We start from the raw sequence: 27,758 nt of genomic DNA, 5'->3' as shown, positions 1-27,758 counted from the left end.
GTGCTGATTCCAATGCTGATCCCAGTGATCCCAGGGCTGATCCCAGGGCTGATCCCAGCTCCGATCCCAGCTCTGATCCCATGTGCCGATCCCTTTTCCCGATCCCTTTTGCTGACCCCGTTTCCCGGGCAGGTGTCGCAGCTGATGCGGGCGGCGCGCAGCGGCACCAAGGACGGGCTGGAGCGGACGCGCATGGCCGTGCTGCGCAAGGTGACGTTCCTGCAGCGCCGGGACAGCCCAGGTGAGGGGGAGGGGGAGCTGACCAGGTGAGGGAGGGGGGAAGCCCAGGTGAGAGGGGAGCAGCCCAGGTGAGGGAGGGGGGCAGCCCAGGTGAGAGAGGGGAGCAGCCCAGGTGAGAGAAGGGAGCAGCCCAGGTGAGAGGGGAGCAGCCTAGGTGAGATGGGAGGAGCAGCCCAGGTGAGATGGGAGGAGCAGCACAGGTGAGGGGGGGGAGCAGCCCAGGTGAGGGATGCAAGGAAACCCTGCACAATTCCACACCTCCCCAGTTCCCGCCGTTATTCCGGGGATTTGAAGTTCTCCTGGGACTCTTGGCAAGCTCCACCTCCCTCCTTTTGTCTGCGGGGGATAAAACAGCATCGCCCGGTGTGTCCTAGGGGTTTCCCTCAGTATTTCTTTCCCTGTGTTCCCAATTCCTGGGGCGTTTTCCTTGGATTTTTCCTTAAGGATTTTTTTTCCCTGAACTCTCAGCTCCCAGGAGGTATTCCTTGGATTTTTCCCTCTGGATTTTTCCTGAATTCCCGATTCCCAGGGCTGTTCCCTAGGACTTGTTCCCTCCGGATTTCCCCTGAATTCCCGATTCCCGGGGTTTTCCCTGTCCCGCAGGGGATGGGGAGCGCAGGAGGAGCGCGGCCGAGGCCGAGAAGCCGCTGCGCTCCCGCCGGAGCTCCCGGCTTTCCCTGGAGCAGCCGAGGGGAGGTAGGATGGATCCCGGGGAAGTAGGATGGATCCCGCTGGATCCCAGAGCCCGCAGCTTCCTGTGGGATCGGCCGCGTGTGTCTCGGCATTCCCATGGGATCTGCTGTGTGTTCCAGCATTCCCAGAGCATTCCCAGAGCATTCCCATGGGATTGGCTTCGTGTGTTCCTGGCATTCCCAGAGCATTCCCAGAGCAGTCCCATGGGATTGGCTGCGTGTTCCCGGCATTCCCAGAGCATTCCCGCAGCTTCCCATGGGATTGCTCCCGCCATTCCCGCACGGCCAGCGCAGCTTTGGGGCGCAGCAATCCTGGGCGAGCATCCCCGGGAGGGAGGAGCTGAAATTAGGGAAGGAAAAAGGTCCCCGCCACGCTTCCCTCCCTTCCCTCCCTCGCTCCCTCCCTCCCCCAGCCCTTCCCTTCCCCTTCCCGGGTTTCTGGCCCGGGATGGCGCCGGGGCCATGTGGAGGCGGCGGCCGCGCTCCCATCCCGAGCTTTCCTTGGCTCATCCCGAGCTTTCCTTGGCTCGCTCGCTCTCCTCCTCCTCGGCTGCTTCGGCCTCGGGTAAGGGCTGCCCGCTGCGGCGCTTCCCTCTTTTCCTGCGCTCCCGGCTCCTTTTCCCAGCATCTTTTCCTGACTCCTTTTCCTGTTTCCCACTGGTTTGGAGTGAGGATGAGGCGCTGTTCCCGGCAGGAATTCCGGGATAGGAACCCTCCCTGTCCCATCACTGTCCCCTCCCTATCCCCTCCTGTCCCCTGCTGTCCCGATCCCCACTCTGGCACTTCCCGATTTTCCTGCACTCTCAGCTCCCTTCCCCGGCTCCTTTTTCCGGCTCCTTTTCCCAGTTCCCGCTGGTTTGGAGTGAGGAGTTGAGGTTTGTTCACGCTGTTACCGGGTGGATTTTTGAGTTGAGGACCCTCCCTGTCCCCTCCCCTCTGTCCCGGTCCCCACTCCAGCACTTCCCCGTTTTTGCGTCCTCCTGGCTCCTATTCCTGGCTCATTTTCCTGTTTCTCACTGTTTTGGAGTGAGGGCGAGGCGCTGTTCCCGCTGTTCCCAGGTGGATTTTTGGGATGGGGACCCTCCCAATCCCATCCCTGTCCCCTCCCTGCTGTCCTGGTCCCCACTCCAGCACTTCCGTTTTTAATCTGCTCCCGGCTCCATTTCCCGGTTCCTTTTCCATTTCCTGCTGGTTTGGAGTGAGGTCGAGGCGCTGTTCCCGCTGTTCAAAAATCCAGGAGAGTTTTTGGGATGGGGACCCTCCCTGTCCCCTCCCTGTCCCCTCCCCACTGTTCTAGTCCCCACTCCAGCACTTCCCGGTTTTCCTGAGCTCCTGACTCCTTGTCCTGACTCTTTTTCCTGGCTCCGTTTCCTGACTCCTTTACCCATTTCCCGCTGGTTTGGAGTGAGGTCGAGGTGCTGTTCCCAGCAGGATTTTTGGGATGGGGACCTTCCCCGTCCCATTTCTGCCTCCTCCCCGTCCCCTCCCCACTGTCCTAGTCCCACTCCTGCCTAGCTCATCCCAGGTTCCGGTGAGCGCTCTGGAAGGACACGGGATCACTGGGATCACTGGGATCACCGGGATCACTGGGATCACCAGGATCACCAGGATAATTGAGATCACCAGGATCACTGGGATCACCAGGATCACAGGGATCACCGGAGCAGGCTGAGGCTCAGGTCGGGCTTTCCGGTGTTTCCGCAGGGGACTCGGAGGAGGAGGACACCGGGTTCCTGGAGGTCACCGTGTCCGACCTGCGGCACCCCCCGCCCGAGCTGGGCCCCGCGCCACAGGGGCTGAGCCCGCAGCAGGTCTGGGGTTGGGATTGGGGCTTTCCTGGGATTGGGATCGGGGCTTTCCTGGGCTCTGGGATCGGGGCTTTCCCGGCATTAGAGATTCGGTTTTTCAGGGATTTGGGGTCAGGCTTTCCTGACGCCCGCGGGGGGCACAGCCTCCCTTGGGCCCTGTGATTGAGCAATGGGGAAAGACCGGGTCAGCAAAAACAGTGCTGCTGAGTCAGCGCTTCCGCCGGGCTAGGGCTGCTTCCCTTTCCTGGGATTTGGGGTTGGGGGACCACAGCAGAACCCGACAGGCTGGGCCTGCATTTCCCCGTCCTGGGATTTGGGATCTGTGGGATCATGTTTCCCTGATCCTGGGGCTATGGGGTCAGGGCTGTGCCTGCATTTCCCTGATCCTGGGATTTGAGATTTTGGGATCAGGGCTGTGCCTGCATTTCCCTGATCCCAGGATTTGGGATTTGTGGGATTGCAGCTGAGCCCCACAGGTTGGGCCTGCATTTCCCTGACCCCAGGATTGGGGCTTGTGAGATCAGAGCTGTTCCTGCATATCCCTGATCCTGGCATTTGGGATTTAGGATTGTGGGATCATGGCTGTTCCTGCATTTCCCTGATCCCAGGATTAGGGATTTTAGGGTCATGGCTATTCCTGCATTTTCCCAGTCTCAGGATTTGGGATTTTGGGGTCAGGGTTGTGCCTGCATTTCCCCCAATCCCAGGATTTGGGATGTGTGGCTCAGCCTCCGTTGCGGTGTCCCGCAGGTGCTCCGGCGGCACATCCTGGGCTCCATCGTGCAGAGCGAGCGCAGCTATGTGGATTCCCTGAAGCGCATCCTGCAGGTGGGGCTGCGTTCTGGCGGGATCGGGGATCCCCTGGCGCCGATCCCGGGATTCCAGCGCCGGAATTCCCGCAGGATTACCGGAAGCCGCTGCTGGAGATGGAGCCCAAGGTGCTGAGCGCCCGGAAGTGCCAGGTGGTGTTTTTCCGGCTGAAGGAGATCCTGCAGTGCCACTCCATGTTCCAGATCGCCCTGGCCTCACGCGTGGCCGAGTGGGACTCCAACGAGAAGATCGGGGACCTCTTCGTGGCCTCGGTGGGGAAAATCGGGAATAGTCTCAAATCCCCCTAGGATCCCACCCAGCAAAAACTGGGAATGGCCCCAAATCCCCTGGGACTGCAGCAAAGACTGGGAATGACCCCAAATCCCTCTAGGATCCCACCAGGGATGGCTGAAGTATCAGAGCAATGGGACGCACCCAGCACTTTACCTATCCCATTTTTTGGGAATCACCACACCATTCCTGTCCTCTCCCAGTTCTCCAAGTCCATGGACTCGTGGCCTTGGGAGGACAAAAAACTGGGAATCAGCCCCAAAAATCCCTTGGGATCCCACCAGAGATTGAGAATCAGCACTGAAAATCACTTGGGATCCCACCAGGGATTGGGAATCACCCCCAAAATCCCCCTGGGGTCCCATCAGGAATGGGGGAGGGTTGGTTTTATGCGACACTCTCAGCACTTTGCCCAACCCATTTTTTGGGAATCCCCACACCATTCCCGTCCTCTCCCAGTTCTCCAAGTTCATGCTGATGGGCTTGTGACGTCAGTAGGAGGGAAAATTGGGAATCACCACCAAACATCCCCTGGGATCCCATCAGGGATGGGGGAGGGTTGGATTTATGGGACACCCCCAGCACTCTCCCTATCCCATTTTTTTGGGAATCCCCACGCCATTCCTGTCCTCTCCCAGTTCTCCAAGTCCATGGTGCTGGACGTGTACAGCGACTACGTCAACAACTTCACCACAGCCATGTCCCTGATCAAGAAGGCCTGTCTGACCAAGCCCGCCTTCCTGGACTTCCTCAAGGTCAGCACAGCCCCTCAGCTTTTCCCAAAAATCTCCTTTTGTGATGGCATTTCCCAAAACCCCCCGTCCTGGTGGTGTTTTGCCCCGGCAGAAGCGGCAGATGGCCAGCGCCGACCGCGTCACGCTCTACGGGCTGATGGTGAAACCCATCCAGAGGTTCCCTCAGTTCATCCTCCTGCTGCAGGTGAGGGAACAGGGAGGTTCTGGAGGATGCTAGGGAGGTTCTGGAGGATGTGTAGGAGGTTCTGGAGACATCAGCGAGGTTCTGGAGACATCGGGGAAGCTCTGGAGACATCAGGGAGGCTCTGGGCGATGTTCAGAGGGTTCTAGAGGGCATTTAGGAGGTTCTGGAGGACGTTTAGAAGGTTCTGGAGGTCATCAGGGAGATTCCAGAGGATGTTTAGAAGATTCTGGAGAAGGTTTTTGGGAGGTTCTAGAAAAGGTTTTTGGAGCTTCTGAGAAGGTTTTGGAAGGATTTGGACAAGAATTGGGGAGGTTCTGGAGAAGGTTTTGGACAAGGATTGGGGATGTTCTGGAAAAGATTTTGGGAGGTTCTGGACAAGGATTGGTGAGGTTATGGAGAAGATTTTGGGAGGTTCTGGGCAAGGACTGGTGAGGTTATGGAGAAGGTTTTGGGAGGTTCTGGAGATGAGTTTTGGAGGTTCTGGCAAAAGTTTTGGGAAGTTCTGGAGAAGGTTTTGGTAATTCTGGAGAAGGTTTGGGGAGGTTCTGGAGATGAGTTTTGGAGGTTCTGGTGAAGGTTTTGGGAGGTTCCGGAGAAGGTTTTGGCGATTATGGAGAAGGTTCAGGAAGGATTTGGACAAGAACTGAGGAGGTTCTGGAGAAGGTTCTAGGGGGTTCTGGAGAAGCACCTTTTTGACAGCAGCAGCACAGGGACACACTTTGGGGCTGGCGCCCTGGTTGGAGTTTTGGATCCGCCCGAGGATCATCCTCCAGCGTTTGTTGGGAGGCTCCGGAGGCGCTGCCGTGGCGGCTCCTCAGCGTTCCCGGTGTTGCCGTGCCCAGGACATGCTGAAGAACACGCCCCGTGGCCACGCCGACCGGCTGGCGCTGCAGCTGGCGCTCACCGAGCTGGAGACGCTGGCCGAGAAGCTCAACGAGCAGAAGCGCGTGGCCGACCAGCTGGCCGAGATGCAGCAGCTCAGCAAGAGCATCAGCGACCGCAGCAGCCTCAACAAGGTGGGGAATCCTCAGCACCTTCATCTTCATCCTCCTCATCTTCATCCTCAGCCTTGTCCTCCTCATCTTCATCCTTGGCCTTGTCCTCCTCAGCCTCCTCCTCATCCTCCACCTTCTCCTTATCATTATCCTCCTCATCCTTGTCCTTCTCCTCATCTTCCTCCTCATGCTCGTCCTCCTCTTTATCTTCCCCCTCATCTTCGTCCTCCTCTTCATCCTCAGCCTTCTCCTTCTTCTCCTCAGTCTCCTCCTCGTCCTCCTCACCTTCCTGCTAATCCTCATCGTCCTACTTGTCCTCATCCTCATCCTCCTTGTCACCCTCATCTTCCTCCTCCTCCTCCTCCTCCTCCTCCTCCTCCTCCTCCTGCTCCTCCTCCTTTTCTTCCTCCTCCTCCTGCTCCTTGTTCTCCTCGTCCTCGTCCTCCTCGTCCTCGTCCTCCTCGTCCTCGTCCTCGTCCTCGTCCTCCTCCTCCTCCTCCTCCTCCTTCTGCTCCTCCTCCTTTTCTTCCTCCTCCTCCTGCTCCTTGTTCTCCTCATCCTCATCCATCCCTCTCCTCGTCCTCGTCCTCGTCCTCGTCCTCGTCCTCCTCCTCCTCTCCCTGCTCCTGCTCAGCAAGGTTTGGCGATGCCAGTTGGGGTTTGTGGCTCCCTCTCCTCACCGGGGTTTCTGGGAAGCAGGATCCCCATTTGCTCCCAGGGGATCCTGATCTAGACCAAGCCTGGAGAGTGGAATTTGGGAATTCCTCCCCAAGGATCCACTGGATTTGGATTTGGAGCTCCTGCTGCATGTCAGGGTGTTTCCAGGTTCTGGAGAAGGTTTGGGGAGGTTCTGGGAGGTTCTGGAGGAAGTTTGGGAGGTTCTGGAGAAGGTTTTGAGGAGATTCTGGAGAAGGTTTTTGGGAGGATCTGGAGATGATTTCGGAAGTCCTGGAGTAAGTTTGTGACCATCTGGAGAAGCTTTCTTTTCGGACAATGCTGGGAATCGGCAATCCGTGGTGGGGTTGACCACTCTGGGGTGGCACTGGTCACACCTGGGGTGACCATCTCATTGGTCACTCCTAGGGTTTTGGCTGGGGGGTGGCAGTGGTCCCTCCTGTGGTGACCGGCTCGTTGGTCACTCCCGGGGTGACCAGCAGGGCCTGTTGGCAGGTGCTGGGCTCGGGGCAGCGGCAGCTGCTGCTGTGTGAGACGCTGACCGAGACGGTGTACGGGGACCGCGGGCAGCTGCTCAAGTCCAAGGAGAGGAAAGTGTTCCTGCTCAGCGACCTGCTGGTCTGCGCCAACGTCAACTTCAGGTATGGCCGGGTGCCGCCGGGCTCCTCCTCATCCTCCTCTTCCTTGGCATCCTCTTCCTCCTCCTCATCCTCCTTTTCTTCAGTATCCTCTTCTTCCTTCTTATCCTTGGCATCCTCATCCTTGTCCTTATCCTCATTCTCCTTCTCTTCCTCATCCTTGTCTTCTTCCTTGTCCTCGATATCCTCATTCTCATTCTCCTCATTTTCCTCCTTTTGCTTGTCCTTGGCATCCTCATCCTCATCCTACTCCTCTTCCTTGTCCTCGACATCCTCATTCTCCTCCTCCTCATCCTCTTTCTCCTCCTCTTCCTCGTCCTTAGCATCCTCACCTTCCTTCTCCTTCTCCTCATCATCCTTATTTTTGGGGTGATCCTATCCCGTTTGGTGGTTTTGGTGGAAATCCCATACAGTTTGAGCTTTTTGGGGGGAATCCAATTGAATTTGGGGTTTTTAGGGGAATCCCATCCGGTTTAGGCTTTACTTCCCACCTTTTCCCCATGCCCCTCCCTGCTGCTGCGGGGTCTCGGAGCTGCTGGGGGATCGGGGAATGGGGTGGAATTGGGGAATTGGAGGTCCCGAAATCCCCCCAATCCCACTGACCTGCTCCTTTCCCCTCTGCAGGCCGGTGCCCGCAGGGTAGGTGCCAGGTGTGCTGTGCTGTGTCGTGTGCCCCAGAATGGGGATTCCTGCACGGTGTGGGGTTCTCGGCCTGTGGGATGCTTTTTTGGGGAGAAATCCGTGGTTTTGGGGGAAATTCAGGGTTTTTTGGAAAATCCGGGATTTTCCTGACCTGCAATTCTTGCCTTGGCAGAGTCCAGCTGGAAATCAGCAGCCCCACGTTTGGGGGTTCCTGCACGGTGTGGGGTACTCGGATAGCAGGAGGGGAAAAATCTGAGGGAGTCCTGGGAAAATCTGGGTTTTCTGGGGGAAAATCCATGTTTTTTGGGGGGAAATCTGTGGGTTTTTCAAGAAAATCCAGGGTTTTTTTTGGAGAAAATCCAGGGGGTTTTTTTAAATCTGGGGGGGGGGGGGCGCGGGGGGGTTGAGAAATTCCATGGATTTTTTAAAAATCTGGAGTTTTTGGGGAAAATCTCTGGGTTTTTTTTGAAAATCCATATTTTCGGGGGAAAATCAGTGGTTTTTTGAAAATCCAGGGGTTTTTGGGGAAAATCCATGTTTGTTTGGGAAAATGCATGGGGTTTTTAAAAAATCCATACTTTTTTTTGGAAAATACAGGTTTTTTTGGAAAATCCAGGTGTTTTGGGGGAAAAATCCATGGGGTTTTTTTTGAAAATCTGCTGGTTTTTGAGGAAAATCTAGGGTTTTGTTAGAAAATCCATGCTTTTTGGGGGGAATCCGGGTTTTTTGAGAAAATTAACATTTCTTGGGGGAAAATCTGAGTATTTTGTGAAAAATCTGTTGATTATTTTGAAAATTGGGGTTTTCTGAGGAAAATCCGGGTTTTTTTTGAAAATCGTTTTTTTTATTGAGGAAAACCCACAGTTTTTTGTGGAAAATCAGCGTTTTTTAGTGGAAAATCCATGTTTTTCGGGAAACACGTTTTTTTTGGAAAATCCCTTTTTTTTTTTTTTTTCCTGGAAAACCTGGGAATTTGCTGACGTGCAATCCTTGCCCTGGCAGGGGCCAGCTGGAGATCAGCAGCCTGGTGCCACTGGGCCCCAAGTACGTGCTCAAGTGGAGCTCGGCCCTGCCGCAGGTGCAGGTGGTCGAGGTGGGCCAGGACAGCGGCGCCGGTGACAAGGACGGGGCGGCCACCGCGGCCACCGCGGCCACCGCGGGCCACCGACGGCACGGACACGCGCCCACCGGCCAGGCCGCGCACAGTGAGCGCCAAGAGGGGATTGGGGGATTTTGGGCGGATTTTAGGGGGTTTGGGGAGTTTAGGGGGTTTGGGGCATTTTAGGGGGTCTGTGGGATTTTAGGGGGTTTGGGAGATTTTAGGGAGTTTGGGGGTTTTAGAGGGTTTTAGGGGGTTTAGGGGGTTTTAGGGGGTTTGGGGGTTTTAGGCAGTTTGGTGGTTTTAGGGGGTCTGTGGGATTTTAGGGGGTTTGGGAGATTTTAGGGGGTTTTAGGGGGTTTGGGGGGTTTTAGGGGGTTTGGGGGTTTTAGGGGGTTTGGGGGTTTTAGAGGATTTCACCCCTTTGGGAGTCCCCATCTGTGGGGATGTTTGAGGTCAGGCAGCCACAGCCACCGCTGGCCATCGCTGGCACCGACATGCGCCCACCGGCCAGGCCGTGCTCAGTGAGCACTGGGGATTTGGGGGATTTTAGGGGGTTTGGGGGTTTTAGGGGATTTGGGGGCTTTTAGGGGGTATGGGAGCTTTTAGGGGATTTGGGGGTTTTTAGGGGTTTGGGGGTTTTTAGGGGGTGTGGGAGCTTTTAGGGAATTCAGGGGATTTTATGGGGTTTGGAGGGTTTAGGGGATTTGAGGGGTTTTAGGGGGTTTGTACATTTTTCAGGGATTTGGGGGTGTTTAAAGGATTTGGGGGTTTTTAGGGGGTTTGGGCATTTTAGGGAGTTTGGGGGGTTTTAGGATATTCAGGAGTTTTAGGGGATTTGGGGGTTTTTAGAGGGTTTGACGTCTTTAGGGGATTTGGGGGATTTTAGGGAATTTGGGGTTTTAGGGGGTTTGGGGGGTTTTAGGGGATTTGGAGATTTTTAGGAGATTTGGGAGGTTCAGGTGGTTCGGGGTCTTTTAGGAGATTCAGGGGATTTTAGGGGTTTTTAGGGAGTTTGAGGGGTTTAGGGTATTTGGGGGTTTTTATGATATTTTGGGATTTTAAGGGTTTGGGGTCTTTAGAGGGTTTGGGGGTTTTTAGGAGCATTGGAGTTTTGAGGGGGGGTTTCATCGCTCTGGGAGTGCCCACCCAAGGAGACGTTTGAGGCTGAGCAGCCGCGGCACTCGGTGCCGTCCCTGGTGCTGTTGGCTCACGGGCTGGGCTCCATCTCAGAGCTTCCATCTCTGCTCCATCTCGGTGCCTTCCCCAGCGTGGGGGATCCTGCCGCTCTCATGAGACCCTGGAAATCCTGAAATCCCGTTTATTTCCCCCAAAGATAAGGTGTACCTGGGCCCCCCGCGGCTCTTCCAGGAGCTGCAGGACCTGCAGAAGGACCTGGCGGTGGTGGAGCAGATCACGCTGCTCGTCAGCACCTTACATGGCACCTACCAGGTACAGCCCGCGGTGTTGGGGAGCACCGGGGCATCCAGAGGGATTTGGGATCATCCTGGCTCTGGGGGACTGCTGGGCACTGCTCCAGTGGGATTTGGGATCATCCTGGCTCTGGGGAACTGCTGGGTGCTGCTCTGGCAGGATTTGGGATCATCCTGGCTCTGGGGAACTGCTGGGTGCTGCTCTGGCAGGATTTGGGATTATCCTGGCTCTGGGGGACTGCTGGGTGCTACTCCAGTGGGATTTGGGATCATCCTGGCTCTGGGGAACTGCTGGGTGCTGCTCTGGCAGGATTTGGGATTATCCTGGCTCTGGGGGACTGCTGGGTGCTGCTCTGGCAGGATTTGGGATTATCCTGGCTCTGGGGGACTGCTGGGTGATGCTCCTGGCAGGATTTGGGATCATCCCAGCTCTGGGGGACCACTGGGCACTGCTCTGGGCAGGATTTGGGATGATCCCGGCCCTGTGGGATCATTCCTGGGAATGCCGAGTGGGATTTGGGATGATCCTGGCCCTGCGGGACCATTCCCGGTGTTCCCGATGTTCCCCAGAACCTGAACATGGCGGTGGCCCAGGACTGGTGCCTGGCCCTGCAGAGGATGATGAAGGTCAAGGAGGAGGAAATCCACTCGGCCAACAAGTGCCGGCTGCGGCTGCTGCTGCCCGGGAAACCCGACAAGTGAGGAGAGGGAGTGGGAGGAGGAGGAGGAGGATGGGGAAGGGGATGAGAAAGAGGAGGAGGAAGAGGGTGAGGAAGAGGAGAATGAGGAGGAGGAGTATGAGGGTGTAGAAGACGATGGGGAGAATGAGGGAGATGAGGAATTGAGGAGGAGGAAGAGGAGGAGGATGAGGGGGAGAGGAGGAGGAGAAAGAGGATGGGAGGAGGAGGATGAAGAGCAAGATGGAAATGAGGATGAGGAAGAGCAGGATGAGAATGGTGACCATGATGAGGAGGAGAATGATGGGGATGAGGATGAGGAGGAAGAGGAGGAAGGTGAGGAGGATGGGGATGAGGAGGAGGAAGATGAGGATGACGAACATGGAGATGGGAAAGAGGAGGAAGAAGAGGAGGAGGGTGAGGGTGATGAGGAGGATGAGGAGGATGAGGACAATGAAGAGCAGGATGAAGATGAGAGGATAAGGAGGAGGAAGAAGAGGAGGAGGATGGCGGTAATGAGGATGATGGGGATGAGGAGGAAGAGGATGATGATGATGATGATGGGGATGCCGCTGAGGAGGATGAAGCTGAGGCTGAAGGCTGCGTGTCCCGCAGGTCCGGGCGCCCCATCAGTGTCATGGTGGTGTTCATCACCCCCAGCCCCCTGAGCAAGATCTCCTGGGTGAACCGGCTGCACCTGGCCAAGATCGGCCTGCGTGAGTCTGGAGCGGGGCATGGAGGAGGCCTGGGGGGTCTGGAGAAGGTTTGGGAGGTTCTGGAGAAGATTTGGGAGGTTCTGGAAGAGGTTTGGGGGGATTCTGGAAGAGGCCTGGGGGGTCTGGTAGTGGTTTGGGAGGTTCTGGAGGAGGTTTTAGGGAGTTAAAGAGAAGGTTTGGGAGGTTCTGGAGAAGGTTTGGGAGGTTCTGGAGAAGGTTTGGGAGGGTTTGGGGAAGCCTGTGGAGAAGGTTCGGGAATTTCCTGAGAAGGTTGGCGAGGTTCTGGAGGTTTGGGAAAGTTTAGTGAATCTTGGGGAGGTTCCAGAGAAGGTTTGGAAGGTTCTGGAGGAGGTTTTTGGGAGGTTCTAGAGAAGGTTTGGGAGGTTTGGGAGGCTTTGGACAACATTGGGGAGGTTCTGGGGAAGGTTGGGGAACTTTTTGAAAGGGTTGGGGAGGCTTTGGGCGAGATTTGGGAAGTTTCGCAGAAAGTTTAGGAGGTACTGGAAAAGATTTGGGACCTTTTTGAGAAGGCTGGGGAGGTTCTGGAGGTTTGGGAAGTTCTGGAGGTTGGCAAGGTTCTGGAGAAGGTTTTGGAGAGGATCTGGAGAAGGTTTGGGAGGTTTTTGGAAAAGGTTTGGAAGGTTCTTGAGGTTTTTGGGAAGTTTGGGAGTTTTTGGGAAGGTTTGTGATGTTTTGGGAAAATTTTGGGAGCCTTTGGACAAGCCTTTGGGGAGGTTTTGAGGAAGATTGGGGAACTTTGTGAGTAAGTTTGGGGAGGTTCTGAAGGAGGTTCTGGAGGAGGTTTGGGTGTTTTTGCAGAAGGTTTTGGGAGGTTTGGGACGTCCAGGAAAAGGCTTGGGAAGGTTTTGAGAAGATTGGGGAGGTTCTGGAGAAGGATCCTGGGGACTTTGGAAATTTCTGGAGGTGGTTTTGGAGAACACTGGGCAGGGAAAGGTTTGGGGAAGGTTTCATAGAAGGTTTTGGAAGTTTTTTGAGAAGGTTTGGGAGAACATTTGGGAGGTCCTGGAGAAGGTCTGGGAGGTTTTGGAAGAGGTTGGGAAGGTTTTGGAGAAGGTTTGGGAGCTTTTGGAGGTCGGAGAATTTTGGAGATCTGGGAAGTTTTGGAGAAGGTTGGGGAGGTTTTTGGAAAAGGTTTGGGAGGCTTTGGACAATGTTGGGGAGATTTTGGGTAAGGTTGGGGAACTTTTTGAGAAGGTTTGGGAGGTTCCAGGGAAGGTTTGGGAGGTTTTACTGAAGGTTTGGGAGGTCCAGGGGAAGGTTTGGGAACTTCTTGAGAAGGTTGGGGAGGTTCTGGAGAAGGTTATGGAATTTTTTGGGGAAGGTTTTAGAGAAGGTTTTGGAGGACATTTGGGAGATCCTGGAGAAGATCTGGGAGGTTTTGGAAAAAGGTTGGGAAGGTTTAGGAGAAGGTTTGGAAGTTTTTGGAGGTTGGAGAGGTTTTGGAGATTTGGGAGGTTTTGGGGATGACTGGGGAGGTTCCTGGAGGAGTTTTGGGAGGTTCTGGAGGAGGTTGGAGAGGTTCAGGAGTTTGGGGAAGTTCTTTGAGTTTGGCAGCTTTTGGAGATGTTTTTGGAGCTTTTGGAGAAGGTTTTGGGGAAGGTTTGGAAAAGATTTGGGAGGTTTTGGAGAAGGTTGAGGAAGTTCTGGGAGTTTGGGAGGTTCCTGGAGGAGGTTTGGGTTTTGGAATTGCTGGGAATTTTCGGTTCTGGCTCTGCCTTTGGGATTTGCTGGAATCTCCTGGCTGGAGCTGCCCCTCTGGGGTTCCTGTGCTGGGGCTGCAGCATTTCCATGGACTAGAATGGATTTGGGATCATCCCACCCCTCCTCTGCTTCCCAATCCCTGCTCCAGCCCCACATCCCCCAGCACCTCCAAGGAACTTCCATGGAAGGAAACACAAAAAATCCAGAATTCCCTGGGAATGCTGGGCTGGGATCTCCAGTTTTTACCTCTTGGGGTTTATTTTTCCCTTTTTTAAAAATCTGAGATAATCCCATTTGCTTTTCCCTATTTTTTTAAAATCTGGGATAATCCCGTATGCACAAGCTCCAACCCCATTCCATTATGACAGAATTTTTTCCCCTAAATTTGTTTCTTTGTGGAATTTTTTCCCCCCTCCACACTGCAGTCGTTGTGAGAAGGGGAAGAGATGATCCCAAATCCATGGAAATCAGGTGGATTTGGGCTGGGATGGATCCCAAAGGAGGAGTTTGGGATGGGGGTGATCCTGGTTTTCCCGGTTTTCCGCAGGGGACGAGAACCAGCCGGGCTGGCTCTGCCCCGACGAGGACAGGAAGAGCCGAGCTCCCTTCTGGTGCCCCATCCTGTGCTGCCACATTCCAGCCTTCTCCTCCAAAGCCTTGGATCTGCAGGTGAGAGCCGGGAAAAGCCTGGATCCAGCCAGGAAAGGAACAAATCCCACCCTGGAAGGGCTGGAAAAAGCAGGAACTGGGGCAGTCCAACCTGGAAAATCAGGAATAGCAGCTGTGTGACTGAATCCCAAATTTTTGGGGTTCCCACTGGTCCCATCCCATGTTTGGGATGATTTGGGTTCTCTATCCCCTTTCCCTTTCCATCCATGGAAATCACAAATCCCATTCCAGAGGGACTGGAAAAGGCAGGAATTGGAGTAATCCAGCCTGGAAAATCAGGAATAGCAGCTGGATCCCAAATTTTGGGATCTGCACCGACATCCTGCCTGCTTGGGGTGATTTGGGTTCTCTATCCCCTTTCCTTTATATCCATGATTTTGGGGTGGAAGGGCACAAATCCCACCCTGGAGGGGCTGGAAAAGGCAGGAATTGGGACAATCCAAGGGGGAAATTTGGGAATTGCAGCCAGGCCATGTCCCAATCCCAGTTTTTGGGTTCCCCCAGCTTGGAGCCGCTGTCCACAATCCCGTCCATTCCTCGCTCCTGGGATTCTCAGCTGTCAGCACCTCCCTGCCCCAGGGCTTCCTGTGGGTGAGCACAGCCCAAACTCTGGGATTTGGGATCATTTGGGATTTGGGGTTTGGGATTATTTGGGGTTTGGGGTTTGGGATGGCTGTGGCTGAAATCGCCTTCCAAGGGCTGCCCATTCCCACTTTTCCTGCAGACAGCAGGGGCGGGGGGAGTGGGGGGGCAGGGCAGGTGGAGATCCCTGGGTGAGCACAACCCCAGTTGATCCTGGGATTTGGGGTTATTTGGGATTTTAGATTATTTTGGGATGGCTCTGGTCGGAATCCTGAAATGCTCGTTCCTGGTATTCCCACAGGTGGGAGGGGGCAGGAGGGGTTGGAGGGGCAGGTGGAGATCTCCAGGTGAGCATAACTCCAGTGGATCCTGGGGTTTGGGGTTAGGCATTATTTGGGATTTGGGTTTTTTGGGATTTGGGATGGCTGTGCTGGAATCTTGGGGGTACTCATTCCCACTTTTCCCATTTTCCTGCAGGTGGGAGGGGGGCAGGAGGGGGCAGGGGGGCAGGTGGAGATCTTCTCCCTGAACCGCTCCGTGCCCCGAACCGTCAAATCCTTCCCGGTGCCGGCCCCGGTGCTGTGCATGGAATTCATCCCGGAGCCGCATCCTGAGGATCCCGCGGAACCGGGAGCGCCCCCGGAGCCGACCCCCAACACCCCCCACCCTGCAGTGTGCCTGGGCCTGCAGGACGGGAGGTGAGACCCCAGACCCTGGATCCAATCCCAAATCCTGGATCCAATCCCAGATCCCAGCTCCCATCGCAAATCCTGGATCCAATTCCAAATCCCAGCTGTCATCCCAAATCCTGGATCCAGTCCCAAATCCCAGCTTCCATCCCAAATCCTGGATCCAATCCCAAATCCCATCTCCCATCCCAATTCCCGTCTCCCATCCCAAATCCTGCATCCAATCCCAAATCCCATCTCCCATCCCAAATCCTGGATCTAATCCGAAATCCCATCTCCCATAACAAATCCTAGACCCAATCCCAAATCCTGACTCCCATCCCAAATCCCATCTCCAATCCCGGATCTCGGCTCCAATCCCAGATCCCAGCTCCCATCCCTAATCTTGGCTCCCATCCCTAATCTTGGCTCCCATCCCTAATCTTGGCTCCCATCCCAATTCCCATCTCCCATCCCAATTCCCATCTCCCATCCTAATTCCCATCTCCCCCCGGCTCCCTGCCCGGCTCCGGGGCTGATCCCATGTTCCCTGCCAGCCTGCTGGTGTATGGCAGTGTGGATTCGGGGACCCCGTGCCTGCAGCGCTGCCGGCTCCCGGGATCGCCGCCCATCCTGTGCCTGCGGAGCAGCCCCGACTTCCTGCTGGCCGGGCTGCAGGATGGACACGTGGCCGCCTTGCCCCGCAGCCACGGTGAGCCCGCCCGGCTGGGGCGCCCCTCGGGATCGGGATAACTGCCCACTTAGGATAAATCCCATTTTAGGATATTCCTTTGGGATCGGGATAACTGCCCATCTAGGATAAATCCCATTTTAGGGCATCCCCTCAGGATCGGGATAACTGCCCACTTAGGATAAATCCCATTTTAGGGCATCCCCTTAGGGTCGGGAAAACTGCCCCTTTAGGATAAATCCCATTTTAGGGCATCGCCTTGGGATTGGGAAAACTGTCCATTTAGGATAAATCCCATTTTAGGGCATCCCCTCGGGATCGGGAAAAGTGCCCATTTAGGATAAACCCAATTTTAGAGTATCCCATTGGGATAAGTGCCGTTTTAGGACTGGGATACCTTTTAGGGTATCCCATCAGGATAAATACCTGTTCAGGATATCCCATCGGGATAAATCGCTATTTAGGATCCATATTTAGGATATCCCATTGGGACTGGGATGAATCCCTGTTTGCTATATGCCTTTGGGAGTGGGATAAATCCCCCTTCAAGATATCCCATCGGGATAAATCCCCGTTTAGGATATGCCATCAGGATAAGTTCCTATTTAATCCATATTTAGGATATCCCATTGGGATTGGGATAAATCCCCATTCAAGATATCCCATCAGGATAAACCTCCTTTCAGGATATCTCAGTGGGATAAATCGCTATTTAGGAAAAGTCCCCAATTAGGATATCCTATTGGGATAAATCCCTATTTAGGATCCATATTTAGGATATCCTTTTGGGATAAATCCCTATTTAAGATCCATATTTAGGATATTCTGTTGGGATTGGGATGAATCCCCAATTAGGATATTCCATTGGGATAAATCCCAGTTTAGAATATCCCATTGGGACAAACCCACATTTAGGATCCATATTTAGGATGTCTCATTGGAAAAAACCTTATTTAGGATCTATATTTAAGATATCCCATTGGGATTGGGATAAATTCTCATTTAGGACATCCCATCACAATGAATCTGTATCTAGGATATCCCATTGGGATAAATCCCTGTTTTCCCTTTGTTTTCCCAGTATTTTCCCCTTCCCTTGGCAGCCCCAGAGCAGGAAATTCCAGTTTTCCTGTGGTGGATTCTGACAAACTCATTTTGGGGGAAAACCTTGGGAAAATGATTGTGGAGAGGGGATGCGGCAAGATCCAGGGTGGGCTGCACAAGGAATGGGAATTGCCTTCCCAAAATTCCGGGGTTTGAGGCAGGAAATGGTGTTGGTCCCCTCCAACACCACCAGGTGGAAAATTCCCTTTATTTCCTGGATTTTGGGGTCATTTTCCTGGGATTTGGCTCAGGCTGAGCTCCCATTCTGCTGTGATCCCCCTTTTCCAAGAGTTCCTGGACTGGGAAATTCCTCGTTTCATCACTAGGGGGTTGGAAAGAGCTGGGAATCCTGTAGAATTCGGGATGGAATTCCAGGTTTTCTCCAGGAAAAGCTGCAGGAAGTAGCACCTGGCTCAATCTCGAGCTGCTAAATCCCCCTAAACTCAGATTTTTAGGATATTGCCCATCCTGCTTCCCAAATAGGAGCCAATTAAGGGATTTAATTAATTTTAATGGATTAAACAGCAGCCACAGGGGGGAGTTCTTAACCTCATCCTGATTTTTTGGGAGGCAAAGACTTCCCTGGAATTGCTCCTTTTCCCTGGAAATTGGAATTTGCTGGGAACAGGGCTTGGAGCATCCAAAGGCTCCTTCATCCCTGGGATCCGAGGGTTTGGATAAAAAACATAGATTGGGAAGAAAAAGAAGGGAAGTGCCAATGGATTGGAGCTTCTGGCATTGGACTGATCCCAATCCAGCTGCTCCTGGATCCTTGGGGTTGGACCTGGAGTGGCCCTTCCAGAGCAAATCCATGAAAAAAAATGGAATTTGGGCTTTTCCAAGGAGCCTTCAGGGTGGAAGTGGCCAGTCCTTCACTGCTCCAGTGCCACATTTGGCGGGGAAAAGGGAAATTTGGGAATGTTGGGAAGTGGGAATGACCCTCCTGGTGACCCCTGGGCTGCACCTGGAGCTTCCCAAGTGTGCCAACCAACATGTTTTCCCCTTATCCCATTCCATGTGTGCTGAGTTCTGTGTTTTCCTGTTATCCCGTTCCCATTTATCCCAATCCCTGTTATCCTGTTCCCTGTTGTTATCCCGTTTCCCACTCCCTGTTATGCCATTCCTTGTTCTCCTATTCTGTTATCCCGTTCCTGTTAACTCATTCCCTCTTCCGTTATCCCATTCTGTTATCTCATTCTGTTTTCCTGTTCCTGTTATCTCAGTCTCTGTTTTATTATCCCATTCTGGTATCCTGTTCCTGTTTTCCTACTCCTGTTTTCCCATTGTCTGATCCCATTCCCTGTTATCCCATTCCATTATGCTGTTCTGTTATCCCGTTCCACATTATCCCATTCCCTGTTTGCCTGTTGCCATTATCCCATTCCATGTTTTCCCATTCCCTGTTATCCCATTCTGTTACCCTGTTCCCAGTTATCCCATTCCCAGAGGGTTTATGGGATGTTCTGTGTGGGGTCAGGCCCTGATCCCATTCCCGGTTATCCCATTCCCAGAGGGTTTATGGGGTGTTCTGGGTGGGATCGGGCCCTGATCCCATTCCCATTTATCCCATTCCCAGAGGGTTTATGGGATGTGGGCGCGGTGCGGATGCTCCGGGTGGGGTCGGGCCCTGATCCCATTCCCGGTTATCCCATTCCCAGAGGGTTTATGGGATGTTCTGGGTGGGGTCAGGCCCTGATCCCATTCCCGGTTATCCCATTCCCAGAGGGTTTATGGGATGTGGGTGCGGTGCGGATGCTCCGGGTGGGGTCGGGCCCCGTGCGGGCCCTGCTGGCCCTGGAGGAGTCGCTCTGGGCCAGCTCCCACAACCTCGTCAGCGTCCTGGACACACCGGAGCTGCAGAGCCAGGTATGGAGCGGGAATAATGGGAATGGGGATGGGGATGAGGATGGGGATGGGGATGGGAATGGGGATGGGGATGGGGATGGGGATGGGGATGGGAACAGGATTGGGATTGGGGATGGGATTGGGAACGGGAATGGCAATGGGGATGGGGAGGAGAATGGAAATGGAATTGGGAACAGGTACAAGAATGGGAATGGGATTAAGAATAGGAATAGGAATAGAAACAGGAACAGGAACAGGAATGGGAAGGATTATGGGAATGAGTACAGGAATGAGAATGGGAAGAGGAATGGAAGTGGGAATGGGAATGGAAATGGGAATTGAGTATGGGAATGGGATCAGGAATGGAAATGGGAATGGCAATGGCATTAGGACTGGGAACAGGTATGGGAATGGGAGTGAATATGGAAATGGAAATGGAAGTGGAAATGGGAATGGGAACAGGAATGGGAATGGAAATGAGAAGGGGAATGGATATGGGAATGGGAACAGGAATGGTAAAAAGCCCTGGAAGGGGCTTGGAGCGGGGCTGAATTCTGGTGGCGGGGACTGGGATCTGAATTGCAGAGCTCTGCACTCCCAGGGCAGGAATTGTGGGAATGTTGTTAATCCCGGGAATGCTGGGAATTCCCCCAGCACTGTTTCGAGGCTCACCCTGAGCCCGCGGCGGCCGTGACGCTGATGGTGCGGGCGGGCAGCGGCGTGTGGATGGCGTTTGCCCAGGGCTCCTCCATCCGCCTGTTCCACACCGAGACCCGCGAGCACCTCCAGGAGATCAACGTGGCCACCAGGACCACCCTGCTGCAGCCCGGTGAGCCACCAGCAACCCTAATTAGGGTCACTAATTAATGATCGTGGGGGAGTCAGGGAGTGGGACCACTCTGCTGCTGCCCACTGAGCAATTAGCGATTAATTAGGATAATTAATTAATGGATCCGTGGGACTGAGGGAATGGGACAACCCTGCTGCTGCCTGGTGAGCGATTAAAAACCCTAATTAGGGTCATTAATTAACGGATCTATGGGGAGTCAAGGAATGAGACCACCCTGCTGCTGCCTGGTGAGATCCTAATTAATAACTAATGAGGAGAATTAATGAATGGATCCAGGAGGAATTAGGGAATGGGGCAGCCCAGGGGGTCCCACTGGGATCTGCAGCTTTCCCGAGGAACGGGGCAGGGATGGAGCTGAGCAGGAATTATGTCCCATGATCCCATCCCTGGATCCCAAATCATCCCATGATCCCGTCCCTGGATCCCAAATTTGTCCCATTATGCCATCCCTGGATCCCAAATTTGTCCCATTATGCCATCCTTGGATCCCAAAACATCCCATGATCTCATCCCTAAATCTCAAATTTGTCCCGTGATCCCATCCCCCATCCCTGTCCCTCTCCAGATTATCCCAGCCTCATTCCCATTCCCACTCCAGGTTATCCCACCCTCATTCCACTCCGGGTTATCCCAGCCTCATTCCCACTCCACAGCTCCATAATCCCTTCATTAGTTCTGAGCACCAGACTCATGTAATTCCCTGCTTTTTCCCCTTTTTCCCTCTTTTTCCGGGCATGTCCCGACATCCCAATATCCCGATAGTCCAATGTCCCGATATCCTTCCCATCCCTGCACTGGGATTAAATCCATTTGAACTCCAGCTCCCAAACCCTCTGGAATGTGGCAGCTCCTTCATGAGCAGCAGCAATGTGGATTTATCTATTTCCCTGGATTTATCAATTTCCCTGGATTTATCACTTTCTCTGGATTAACTTTCCCTGGATTTACCACTTGCTCTGGATTTCTCTCTTTCCCTGGATTAATCTTTCCCTGGATTTCTCTTTCCCTGAATTTATTGCTTTCCCAACTCCCTGCAACTCCTTCCCATAAAATCCCCATTTCCTGTTGGAATCTCACTTTTCTCCTGCTTTTCTTTTTCCCTCCTTTAATTCCTGTCTATCCCCAGCACTTCCCGCTGGCTGTGGATGTGCCGGTGTCTTCCCGAGGCCATTCCCTGCGGAAGCCCCATGGCCGGCTGGGAGTTGGGCCGTGGGATTCTCCCTGATCGCTGTTTTTCCTGGCTTTTCCCGTTGCAGGGCAGAAGCTCGTGCGCGTCACCAGCCTCCTGCTGTGCCAGGGCTCGCTCTGGGTGGGGACGGATCTGGGAATCATCGTCCTGCTGCCCGTGCCACGCCTGGAGGGCATCCCGAAAATCACCGGTGAGTCCCGCAGGCTTCCCGGGAAAACCGGGATGTTCCTGGAGAAACAGCACTGATCCCAGAGAAACGGCACCCATTCCCAGAGAAACAGGGCCATTCCCGAAAAATTACATTGTTCCCAAAAAAACGGTGCCATTCCCTAAGAACTGCAGCATTCCCTAAAAACTGCAGCATTCCCTAAAAACAGTGCCATTCCCAAAGAAATGGTGCCTTTCCCAAAAAACGGCACCATTTCCAAACAGTGCCATTCCCAAAACTGTGCCATTCCCTAAAAATTGCACCATTCCCAGGCTGTTCCCAGCCCACTCCCAGCTCATTCCTGCCTGTTCCCAGCCCATTCCCAACCATTCCCATCCCATTCTCGGCCTGTTCGCATCCTGATCCCACTGTTTCCATTCCCAGCCCATTCCCGGCCCATTCCCAGTCCATTCCTGGCTCATTCCCATCCTGATCCCACTGTTCCTGTTCCCAGCCTGTTCCTGGGCCGTTCCCATCCCAATCCCATTCTTTCCATCTCTACCCATTCCTAGCCCATTCCTGACCCATTCCCATCCCAATCCCACTGTTTCCATCCCAGCCCATTCCCAGCCCGTTCCTGGGCCATTCCCATCCTGATCCCGCTATTTCTGTTCCCCAGCCCATTCCCAGCCCATTCCTGGCCCATTCCCATCCCAATCGCACTGTTTCCATCCCAACCCATTCCCAGCCTGTTCCTGGGCCGTTCCCATCCGATCCTTGTTTTCCAGGGAAGGGGATGGTGTCCCTGAATGGCCACGCCGGCCCCGTGCAGTTCCTGGCGCTGGCTCTGAGCACTTTGGCCCCCGACGCGCTCCGGGCCGAGCAGGACGAGCCCGACGAGGCCGAGGAGGAGAAATCCCCAGATCCGGAGGGGCTCCCACCGCGGGAAATGCGGAAAAAAGGGATTTTGTTACAATACCGGCTGCGCTCTACGGCACACCTGCCCGGCCAGCTGCTCTCCGTGCGGGAAGCGGCGCCAGGAACGCCGGGAACGCCGGGACACGCCGAGGAGGATGGATCCATCTACGAGCTGGCCGACGATCCCGACGTGTGGGTGCGGAGCCGGCCCTGCTCCCGGGATTCTTCCCGCAAGGAAATCTCCTCCGTGGCCATCGTCTCTGGAGGCCGCGGGTACCGGGATTTCCGGGCGGAATCCGCGCGCCGCTCCGGAGACGCCGATAGCTCCTTGCTCATCTGGCAGCTCCCGCTGGCGCTGTGAGCCCGCCTGGAATTCCCGTATTTCCTACCTCAGGAATCCCCCAAATTCCCAGGAGCGGCACTGCCTCAGCCGCTGCAAGGAAAAAGAACTGGGAAAAATGTGGGATTTTCCCCCAAAGCCAGCAGATCTGGAGTTGGGAGTGGCGGGATTTTCCCGGTTTCCCTGTGTGTGTGTGTGTATGGATAATCCCTAGAGATAGAAATCCCTGGGTTATAAATAGGCTGTACATTATTACCTGTAAAAAGAAGGAATCTGTATATATTGGGAATGCTGGGAAGAGCGGGAGCAGCTCCCGAAAAAGCGGCTCTGGCTGCAATATCCACTCCCACTCCCGACTGGGAATTTGAGGATCTTCCATACTGAAATCCCCTCGATTTGGGAGCCGAGCCCGCTCGGCTTCCCAAGGAAAGGAGAACAGGGGGAGCGTGGAAATAAATCCCATAGGAATGGCCATGGTTTCATTGGTTTGTGGCTTCGGGACTTTCCTGGGATTTGGGGGCCACATTCCAAAGGTTCTGCTTCCATGGGAATGCTCTGGGATGGGGCTTGGAGCAGCCTGGGAATGCAGAAGATTTCCAATGAAATGGGGCGAGCTTTAAGATGATTCCAACCCATCTCAGAATTCTGGGATTTTGATGCACCCCCTGGAGCTGCACATCCTAAAATTCAGTCTAAAAGCCCCAAAATTTTCTCTTTTTCTGCTGGGGATGGGGTGGGATGGAGGAAGAATGCATCCCTTGTTCCTCTGCTTCCGCCCTCTCCATCGGCACCGGAGAAATCCCATCCTGGAGAGTTGGGAATTCCTCCCAGGACTGGATCCATTCCCTCCTGTAACGGACTCCAATGCGATTCCATTGGAAGCATCCCAGAGATGGGATGGATATTCCTGAGCCCTAGAACGGCAGCTCCTGATGGCTATTCCATCCTTATTCCAACCCTCTCAGGGATATTCCATCCTCATCCCAACCCTCTCAGGGGTATTCCATCCTCATCCCAACCCTCTAGGGATATTCCCCTCTCCTTTTCCCAGCCCTTGCTGCATCCTTGGAATCTCTGGAGCAGCTGCTGCCCCCACGGGGCCGATCCAGCTCCAGGGGTTGAAACGATCCTAAAGAAAAGCGGATTCTGTGCTCTCACTCTCCTATAGCCAGACACCAAGCCGGATTTTCTGGGGCCAACGCGTCTTTGCCCAGATTTCCCATTCCAGGTGGGGAATTTGGGTCAGGGGGTTGATTCCAGAGCAGGCCCCGCTCCTGCCTCTGCCGGGGGTCCTGTGCTTGACACCGGCGCCCGCCTTGGGGACATCAGGTGGCATCGAGTGACACTTGGAGGCTTTTAAGGTCTCCCCCGGCATGGCTCAGCTGCTCCGGGTGCTGGAGAGCTGGGAATGCTCTGGATCCAGGGATTTCATGGTCTGATTCCTGCGCACAAACACCGCAGTGGCCCCGGCTAAAAATAATCAACACTCGCTGCATTCGGGGCTGATTGATGAGCAGCAGCAGCTCCTGGGAATTCCCTGGGCTGAGGGCTTGGAAATGGGACCTGTGGGGGCTCATCCCATTTGGAAAAGCTTCCCTGAATTTCCAATGTGGGTAAATAGGGAGCAGAGCCAACTTTAGGGGAGAAATCCAGGAATATTTCACCCTCACTGTGGGCAGAACTTCCGTGCAAGGAGGGGTTCTTTCCATACTTTCCATACAAGGAAAGGTTGGAAACCAGAGTGTCCATAACTTGTGGGGGCTCATCCCGTTTGGAAAAACTTCCCAGAATTTCCAGTGTGGGTTCACAGGAAGCAAAGCAAATTTTAGAGGAGAGATCCAGGAATATTCCTCCCCCAGGGATGCAGGTGAAATTCCAAGGGTTTTCCTGCTGGCTCCTCTTCCCAAGGAAGCACTTCCATGCAAATTCCTCTCTGGCTCCATCCTTGCACTGGTGGGAACTGGAATGGAAAAGAATGATATGGAATATTCCAGGTGTGGTGGGGTTTGGGATGCGAAAGATGGACATGGAACATTCCATATTCCATGGATATCCCATATTCTGTCCGAAATCCCACATTCCATCGGATACCCCAAATTCCATCGGAAATTCCATTTTCCATCAGATATCCCACTTTCAATCAAATATCCCTCATTCCATCCCACTCCCGCCCACTGCCTTGGGCTTTGGAGTGAATTTAAGAACCCGGAGCTGCTGCTGAGGCCTTTTTGGGTTATTTTGGTCTCATTCCTTAAGGAAAAGGGCGGTGGATGAGTCATTCCTGGATTTTCCTGCTCCAGGCCAGAGTCCTCCTGTCTTTATTTCCCTGTCACTCTGATCTCCCTCAAAACCGGCTTAGAGCTGGTGCCTGTCCGAGCTTAAACTCCTCCAAAGGCTTATCCCAGCCAGATTCCCAGTTTTTGACAAGCCTTGCAGCGCTCTGCGACTCCTTCTTCCCAAGATAATGGGATTAATTACAGCTGGATTTGTGTTCCTGTGCTGGGATTGAGGGGACGCTGACGGCTTCACCCTGTCCCTCCTTCTCCTGCCAGATTTGGGCTCTGGAATCGCTTCCCTTGGAGCTGATGAGTGACCAGGAGGCTGAGAGACAAAGAGGAAGTGGCAAAGTCAGAAGCTGCGAGATTCCAGGGATTTTGGGAAGCTAGGCTGAGGAAACAACGATGGCCACGCTGGAAGGGGATGTTGGAATGATGGGTGTTGGAATGGTGGCCATGTTGGAATGGTGGATGGTGTAATGGTGAATGTTGGAATGATGGCCGTGGTGAAAAAATGGATGTTGGAATAGTGGATGTTGGAATCATGGCCATGCCACTGGGCAAAGCCAACCCATAATGATGGTGGCCCCATGACAAACCCATAGTGATGCTCATCCCAGGTATCCCATTGGGATAAGGAGCCACGTGCTGCTGCAAACCCTCATCCCAGCCCTTGGGAATGCTGGATCCATGAGCAGACCCCAGCCATTGTGGTGCATGACCCTGGGCAAACCCACGGTGCAGGAAACCCGTAACGACGTCAGTCCCAACCACCCCATTGGGAATGCCAGGAAGAGCAGGAGCAGATCCCAAAAAAGCAGCTCTGGCTGCAATATCCACTCCCACTCCCGACTGGGAATTTGAGGATCTTCTGTACCGAAATCCCCTGGATTTGGGTGCCGAGCCCGCTCAGCTTCCCAAGGAAAGGAAAACAGGGGGAGCGTGGAAATAAATCCCATAGGAATGGCTGTGGATTCCTTGGTTTGTGGCTTTGGGGCTTTCCTGGGATTTGAGGGCAGCATTCCAAAGGTTCTGCTTTCCCAGGAGTGCTCTAGGATGGGACTTGGAGCAGCCTGGGATAAGGGGCCATGTGCTGCACTAACCCTCATCCCCGTCCTTGGGAATGTTGGACACCCTTGACCTCCAGGATGTCCGAGCCCCCCTCACCCCCATCCTTGAGCGTTAATTGTGCACTAATTACCTTCTCATTAAGGCTTCAGGCCGGGCTCTTTCCCAGCTCCAGCCTGGCTTTGGGCAGCTGGGAGGAGGTCGGGAGGTCCATCCCTAATTCCAGGCCCGCGTGAACGCCCCCCATTAGCGTAATTAGCCGTGCTAACGAGGAGCTGTGATGTTTTATGCATGGTGCCTAATTTTACTCTGGCAAGCTCCCGCTAAATTTAACTCCATTAATCATTGATTCCCGAGGGGCCGGATCCCTGATTAGTGTCACATGGATTAGGGCAGGAGAGGGATTTCAGATAAACCCCCCTCGCCTTTCTCCTGCGGGAGACGGAGCTGCCGGGCCTTAGATGAGTCTGGAATGTGCCTGGAAGACGTCGCGCCATCCCTGGGTTTTTTGGTGCTGGTTTCTGGGAAAAGCCAGGAAAACATTGTGGGATCATTTCCCCTTCCCCATTCCCATTCCCGGTTTTCTTGGCCGTGTTTACACAGCAGAGCTGTCAGTGATTAATTTTTGTTGTTGGGGGCTCCAAGAGTTCATGGAACAATTCCCAGATTTCCTTGATGAATTCCCAAGGACTGGGAGCCAGTGGTTGGTCCCGCATCCATCAGCCCGTCCGGATGCCGGCGGATCTATCAATCCCCACCACAGATGTTGGAAATCCTCAAGGAGCTTGAGGACAAGGCTCGAGTCCCTTCGGTGTCCAGCTACTCTCAGTTTCCTCCCACTCCCTAAGAAAAAAATCCCCCTCATTATTTCAGACCACTGGATTTTAAGGGATTTCTCCTCTTCCTTAACCACATCCCTACAATTTTCCATGGATCCATCCCATTGCCACCCCTCATTCTCAGAGATGAGGATCTGGGAGGTGCCCATGAGCCTCTTCCAGCTGATGGAGCCACCAAGATCCTGCTCTTCCACCACTCCACCGGATTTTAAGGGATTTCCCCCCTTCACCTTCTGTGAGAAACGCAGCTCTGCCATGGGGGCTGTGGGGAGGGAGGGTGGGGATGTTCTTTTCCCAAATCCAGTGAGGATTTCATGGATATCAATTACTTCTCCGGGTGCAGGAACACCACCCCAAATTGTCCATTCCCAAATCCTTGTTTCCTTCTGGAAAAAAGTCCAGGAAATTCCATCCTCAGCCCAAATCATCTCCCCCTGTTCCCAGTTTGGCTCCACAGCTTGGGAACAATGGGGTCCTGATTTTTGGGGGGAATCTCCATGGGATTGAGGCCTGTCCTGATTTTTAGGGACATCTCCATTGGATTGGGATCTGGGTGCTCCAAGGACCCAAATTTTGTCTGTGAGGGAAAATTGCGACTGGGGAGTCTGAGCTCCCAAATCCTGGGTGGAAGGGGAAAATTTGGGTTGGAGGGGTCTAAATAACCAAGTTCTGGACTGGGGGGACATTGAGACATCGGGGTCTGAGCATCCATGTTTTGGAATGGGGGGAAAATTTGGCTTAGGGGGTCTGGGCATCCATGTCCTGGGATGGTGGGACATTGGGATTTGGGGTTCATTGGGATTTGGGGGAACACTGTGACCGGGGGGGGTCTGAGCATCCAAATCCTGGCCTGGTGGGGGGTGGATTCTGGGATCTGGGTTGTCAAAAAATCCAGGTTCTGGACTTGGGGGGACACTGGAATTTGGGAGGACATTGGGATATGGGGGTCTGAGCATCCCAGTCCTGGCCTGAGGGGATTCTGGGACCTGGAGTTGTCCAAATATCCAAGCCCTGGATTAAAAGACATCAGGATTTGGGGGTCTGAGCATCCCAATCCTGGATTAGGGGGACATCAGGACCTGGATTTGCTCAGTTTTCCTCCCAGGCAGGAAAAAAACGAAGGAGAAACGGGAAAACCAGAGCCAAGGCCAGGCTGGAATCACATCTTCCTGAAATGGAGCAATTAGGGGACAA

At 54.0% G+C, this 27,758-nt stretch overlaps 1 protein-coding gene across 6 annotated transcripts in view; it reads left to right on the top strand.

Moving 5' to 3' along the window:
• The window catches only part of ARHGEF10L (Rho guanine nucleotide exchange factor 10 like), a 33,322-nt gene extending 10,469 nt beyond the window's left edge, over positions 1-22,853 (top strand). For 2 of the 6 annotated variants that reach the window (XM_088178565.1, XM_088178566.1), the window contains 20 exons: positions 133-241; positions 2,637-2,743; positions 3,491-3,568; positions 3,643-3,822; positions 4,480-4,596; positions 4,688-4,780; positions 5,623-5,796; positions 6,946-7,091; positions 8,733-8,935; positions 10,166-10,281; positions 10,833-10,960; positions 11,555-11,655; positions 13,925-14,046; positions 14,551-14,637; positions 15,106-15,326; positions 15,854-16,008; positions 18,668-18,957; positions 19,591-19,765; positions 21,043-21,165; positions 21,912-22,853. In XM_088178565.1, the coding sequence (XP_088034691.1) occupies positions 133-241; positions 2,637-2,743; positions 3,491-3,568; positions 3,643-3,822; positions 4,480-4,596; positions 4,688-4,780; positions 5,623-5,796; positions 6,946-7,091; positions 8,733-8,935; positions 10,166-10,281; positions 10,833-10,960; positions 11,555-11,655; positions 13,925-14,046; positions 14,551-14,637; positions 15,106-15,326; positions 15,854-16,008; positions 18,668-18,957; positions 19,591-19,765; positions 21,043-21,165; positions 21,912-22,402 (3,216 nt within the window). In that variant the 3' untranslated portion in view covers positions 22,403-22,853. Of the gene's footprint in view, positions 1-132; positions 242-1,372; positions 1,498-2,636; positions 2,744-3,490; positions 3,569-3,642; positions 3,823-4,479; positions 4,597-4,687; positions 4,781-5,622; positions 5,797-6,945; positions 7,092-8,732; positions 8,936-10,165; positions 10,282-10,832; positions 10,961-11,554; positions 11,656-13,924; positions 14,047-14,550; positions 14,638-15,105; positions 15,327-15,853; positions 16,009-18,667; positions 18,958-19,590; positions 19,766-21,042; positions 21,166-21,911 lie in introns of those variants that run through there. The other 4 variants (XM_088178567.1, XM_088178568.1, XM_088178570.1 and 1 more) reach the window with 3 other exon arrangements.
• The last annotated feature ends 4,905 nt before the right edge of the window (positions 22,854-27,758 follow it).

Source organism: Sturnus vulgaris, chromosome 25, assembly GCF_052056855.1.
Source record: "Sturnus vulgaris isolate bStuVul1 chromosome 25, bStuVul1.hap1, whole genome shotgun sequence".
Taxonomy (NCBI): Eukaryota; Metazoa; Chordata; class Aves; order Passeriformes; family Sturnidae; genus Sturnus; species Sturnus vulgaris.
This window is presented reverse-complemented; position numbering and strand designations above follow the sequence as displayed.